The 5,537-nt window shown below is 43.2% G+C and overlaps 1 protein-coding gene across 1 annotated transcript in view; it reads left to right on the forward strand.

Annotated features, from left to right (window-relative positions):
- Positions 1-5,537, forward strand: part of MSN (moesin) — a 37,979-nt gene that overhangs the window by 24,459 nt on the left and 7,983 nt on the right. Inside the window, exons 7-9 of the mRNA XM_007958719.2 lie at positions 56-219; positions 4,744-4,874; positions 5,111-5,271. Coding sequence (XP_007956910.2) covers positions 56-219; positions 4,744-4,874; positions 5,111-5,271 — 456 coding nt within the window. The remainder of the gene's footprint in view (positions 1-55; positions 220-4,743; positions 4,875-5,110; positions 5,272-5,537) is intronic.

Below are 5,537 nucleotides of genomic sequence, written 5' to 3' on the forward strand. Positions count from 1 at the left end.
AGTTTTTCTGAAGCTCATCCCTGTAAACTCTTTATGATTGCTGATTTTCCACCAGGATTTTGTCTTCTATGCCCCCCGGCTGCGGATTAACAAGCGGATCTTGGCCCTGTGCATGGGAAACCACGAGCTATACATGCGTCGCCGCAAGCCTGACACCATTGAGGTGCAACAGATGAAGGCACAAGCCCGGGAGGAGAAGCACCAGAAGCAGATGGAGCGGTGAGTGGTGCAGAGCTGAAATGGGGGTCAGGGCTTGGGAAAGGAAATTTCTAAAGGTGCCAAGCATGCTAAGTCAAGACATGAAGCCAGCCTAGGATTGGAAGTCTCAAGGTACCCCTGTTCCTGGAATACAAGCATTAGGAACCTAGGCTTCTAGAGGCTTATATGAGGAAGGACATTATTGTCTATGATGTCTCATGCTGTTGCTATGCTGGGCAAGCTTTAGGTTGCTCCAAGCTGTCTGACCAGTATACTGGCAGTAGCAGAGTATTCCATGCACATTTAAACCTGGAGTTGGTAGGGTTTTGTGAATAAATCTGGGCAGACTTTTCCCAAGAAGCCCCATTTCATTGCACTATAGCTCTTTGCTACTCACAGTATAATCTGAGGCCCAGAAGCATCAGCATAATCTGGAAACTTGTTAAGAAAGCAAAATCTGAGATCTTACTCCAGACCTACTGAATCACAATCTGAATCTTAAGACCCTAGGCAATTCCTAAGCACATTAAGGTTTAAGAAGCATGACTCTAATATTAGATTCTCAGTAATAAAGAGTTTGGAACTCAGGAGGCTGGAAAATGACTCTGTCTAAAAGAGATCACATTTATTCACATGCACACACACACACACACACAAAATCACTCAGATTGAGGGGAAGTCTACAGAGCTGGATCTGGCAAGAACTCTGTCCTTTAGGACCTCACAATCTAGTACGAGTCAGAGAGGAAAAAGTAGCATGTACATACTGGTCGAGGTACAAATGATGTTTCATTCATTCATTCAATATTTATTGTTGTTGTTGTTATGTGCTGTCGAGTCAACCCTGACTCATAGCGAACCCTCCTTGGGTTTCTGAGGTGGTATCACTATGGAAGTAGATTGCCCAACCTTCCTTCCAAGGAGTGGCTGGTGGGTTTGAACCGCTAGCCTTCTAGTTAGCAGTCAAGTGCCTTAGGCAATATGCTACTAGAGCAATGAACAAAACATACAAAAATCCCTGCTCTTATGGAGCTGCCTTTCTAGTGGCAGGAGACAGAGACAGATATAATTAAATAAGCAAATAATATAGTATGTGAGATGATAAGAAGTACTAGGGAGAAAAATAATAGGGGAAAGGGATGTGGGAGGAGAGGTAAGGTAAGCCAAATATTCTGAGGGCTCAGAGGTAGAAAAAGACTTCTTGGCAAGGTGATCAATAAGATGCCCTGGAAGAGGTACTGGGGCAAGAAAAAGCAGACAGATATCCTAGGTTTCCAACAAATTCTGGGAAGAATGCACCTAGAACTGGTGCATAGGACAGGCAGAGTTGAGCCTGAGGGCTGATGCCTTAACTACAGAGATCAACCAGACTTGAAGCAGAGTTCCAGGACAGTGCTAAAACTTGTTTCCCTGTAATTGTATAAGGGAAACAGGGTTGTTGTTACATGCCATCAAGTTGGTTCCCACTTACAGCGACCCTGTGTACAACAGAACAAAACACTACCTGGTCCTGTGTCATCCTCACAATTTTTCCTGTGTTTGAGCCCATTGTTGCAGCCACTGTGTCAGTCCAGCTTGTTGAAGATATTTCTCTTTTACACTGACCCTCTACTTTACCAAGCATGATGTCTTCTCCAGGGACTTGTCTATCCTGAGAACATGGCCAAAGCACTTCTCAGGAGCATTCTGGATGTAATTCTTTCAAGATAGATTTGTTCGTTCTTCTGGCAGTTCATGGAATATTCAGTATTCTTCACCAACATCATAATTCATAGGCATCAATTTTTGATCTTCCTTATTCATTGTCCAGCTTTACCATGCATATGAAAAAAAAAACAAAACTCACTGGAAATGAGTCGATTCTGACTCATAGCAACCCCCACTGAGTTTCTGATATGAGGTAACTGAAAATATCATGGCTTTGCTCAGATGCACCTTAGCCCTCAGAGTGACATCTTTGCTTTCTAACACTTTAAAAAAGGTCTTTTTTTTTTTTTTTGCCAGATTTGCTCAGTACAGTAGGTCATTTGATTTCTTAACTGTTGCTTCCATGGGCATTAATTGTGGATCCAAGTATAATGAAATCCTTGATAACTTCAATCTTTTCTCCACTGATCATGACATTGCTTATTGATCCAGTTGTGAGGGTTTTTCTTTATGTTGAGGTATAATCTATACTGAAGCCTATAGTCTTTGATCATCATCAGCAAGTGTATCAAGTCTTCTTTGATCCCAACAAGCAAGATTGTGTCATCTGCATATCACATATTGTTAATGACTCTTCCTTCAGTCCTGATGCCATGTTCATCTTTATATTGTCCAGCTTCTTAGATCATTTGCTCAGCATACAGATTTAATAAGTATGGTGTGCAAGGATATGACCCTGACACACACCATTCCTGATTTTCAACCATGCAGTATTCCCTTGTCCTGTTCTAGTGACTGCCCCTTGGTTTATGTATAGGTTCCTCATGAGCACAGTTAAGTGTCCTGGAATTCCCTTTCTTTGCAATGTCATCCATTATTTGTTATAATCCTTGCATAGTCAACAAAACACAGGTAAGCATCTTGCCAGTATTATCTGCTTTCAGCCAAGATCCATTTGACATAAGCAATGTTATCCATTGTTCACATCCTCTACTGAATCCAACTTGAAATTCTGATAGTTCCCTGTCAGTATACTGCTGCAGCCATTTTTAATTATTTTCAGCAAAATTTTATGTGTGTGATGTTAATGATATTGTTCAATAATTTCTGCTTTCTCTTGTATCACTTTTCTTTGTATTGGGTACAAATGTGGATCTCTTCCAGTCTGTTGGGCAGAGAGCTTTCTTCCAAATTTCTTGGCATAGAAAAATGAGTGCTTCCAGCATTGTGTCTGTTTGTTGAAACATCTCAACTGGTATTCCAACAATTCCTGGAGTCTTGTTGCTTTTGCCTCCAGTGCAGATTGGACTTAATTCAATACCATCAATTCTTGATCACATGCTACTTCCTGAAATGATTGAATGATAGACAGGGTAGGCTTTTATAATCTATCATCAGAACTCCCTAAATTTATGAGGGATAACAATCAGGATCAGCACAGATATGCTTCCTGTGAGGTGAAGGTCAAGAATACCTTTACTTTGCAATTTTTTCACCATTTCTGATACCAGTTTTCCACTATACCCCCCAGGTACTATATGCTTCTCTGTTGGATGTGATAATCCATTGCAATGGCCACACAGAACTCTCAAGCCATACTTACAGTTAAGAAGCTTATTAGAGAAGAAACAGGCTACTACTGAGGATAAGGATCAACTTGAAAGTAATAAGAACAACTCAAGACCAGAATTAGGAAGCACATAGGCAAGATCTGGAAAGCTCTCCAAAGAGAGAGAGCATATCCTCCCTTATTCATTTCAGGACAGCTTCCAAGAAGAACAGCTGTCTTAGCTGCTCTGTGCTGTGCTCGAAGGTCTCTCTTGCCATACTAGCAGGCCTCTCTAGATAGACTTCCTCTTGGCCCTGTCAGGACATACCTCCTCTCAGCCTTTCGGTTACATCTGTCAACACAGCTAGGGCATCTGCTGCTGCCAAAAGCAGGTGAACTTGGCCCCCACAATACCACTTGGTCTGCTTGAGCATTACCTGCCCAGGCCTGGACTGTGGCTGCTTCTGCTTTATGAGGCACTCACCTCCATTGGTGGCCTCTTGTTTGGAGGTGTGCCTACCTCTGCTCTGTGGGTTTCCACTACCATCATCTGGCTTTCTCATGGTTCCCTCTGCTTGTGCTGCTACTATCATTTCTCTGCTTCTTGTCTCTGCTGTGCTTGCTGCCATCTTGTGCCATCTTCAGTGTTGCAGCTCTTGATCCATATTACAGCTCTTTTAGGAGGTTTCCTCTTGTTCTCTCCTTCCTCACCTCTCTCTGATTCTTTTCTTCTCACCTCTAAAAACCTCTGTGAGCTTGTCTGAATATATAAGCAAAGTTCTTGTCAGTTTCAAGGTGTGGCCCATCCTACAGGACCATAGACTGACCAATCCTTGCAAGTCATTCAATCCTATTCATAGATTTTCAAGCCACTATTTACACAGCAAATGGACCAATCCCTGCAAGGTGCATAAAATAAACCAATCACTGGGAAGACTATAGCACAACCAATCATTTTGGGCAGAATTACAAAGTCACAGCCAGAAAGGCCATATGTAAGAGAAACTCATTGCACTGCAGCTTTATTAGGCCATTTTACAGATAAAATAACTGAGGACAAAAGTGAAGAAGCAACATAGCTAAGATCACTCAGTGGGTTAGTAGTGGAGCTGGAATTCTGTTTGCATCTCCTGTCTCTGGGGCAAACTGACAGGGCCCTGAACATACTGATCCATGTGAGACTATGTAGCCAGTGAGGACAAGGATGTGGAGATAAGAGAGAGTGGTACAAACTCACAAACTATGGGTATGTTGGAAGGGTGAGGGCTGAAGATCCAGGGCCAGGGGGACATTGGGAATCCCAAGGCTTCTATGCAGCCCTGTTCCATACCTTCCCTATCCTTCCTTAGTGCTCTTCTGGAAAATGAGAAGAAGAAGCGTGAGATGGCAGAAAAGGAGAAGGAGAAGATTGAACGGGAGAAGGAGGAGCTGATGGAGAGGCTAAAACAGATTGAGGAACAAACTAAGAAGGCTCAGGATGGTGAGGCTTGGGGTCAGTTTGGATATTGGGTTTCCCCAGAGCCTTACCCTCTGAGCTAGAGATCCCTGTAGCTTGCAGTCTAGGTGTGACCACAGAATAGATAAAGCAGAGTGCAAGAAGAAGAGTGCCCAGAGTTTCTCTCAGCTGTTCCCTGGGGTGGAACATTTCCAAGAAGGAAGCTAGATGTTCCTTCTTCATCCTATACTTTTCATTGCCTTCTCCCTTCCTCTGTGCAGAACTGGAAGAACAGACCCGCAGGGCCCTGGAACTTGAGCAGGAGAGGAAACGTGCCCAGAATGAGGCTGAGAAGCTGGCCAAGGAGCGTCAAGAAGCTGAAGAAGCCAAGAAAGCCCTGCTGCAGGCCTCTCAGGACCAGAAGAAAACCCAGGAGCAGCTGGTAAATCTATAGGGTGGTCTGGGACAGTGGAGCCTGAGTCATTTCCTGTCTTTCTGCCTGTCTGTCTGCCTGCAAGACTGGCTCTTTCCTCCAGGGTACCCCTTCACAGGCCTTCAACAGATAGCTCATTCAGAAGCAAGCTGAGAAGTCACAGGTGTGACCCAGAAATTTTTTTTTTTTAATTTTATTTTGATTTGGGTGAAGATTTACAGAGTAAATTCACTTTTCATACAGCAGTTCACATATACTTTGTCTCATGTCATTGA

Source organism: Orycteropus afer, unplaced genomic scaffold (genome assembly GCF_000298275.1).
Source record: "Orycteropus afer afer isolate SDZICR_OR568_19922 unplaced genomic scaffold, OryAfe1.0 scaffold01095, whole genome shotgun sequence".
NCBI classification, from domain to species: Eukaryota; Metazoa; Chordata; class Mammalia; order Tubulidentata; family Orycteropodidae; genus Orycteropus; species Orycteropus afer.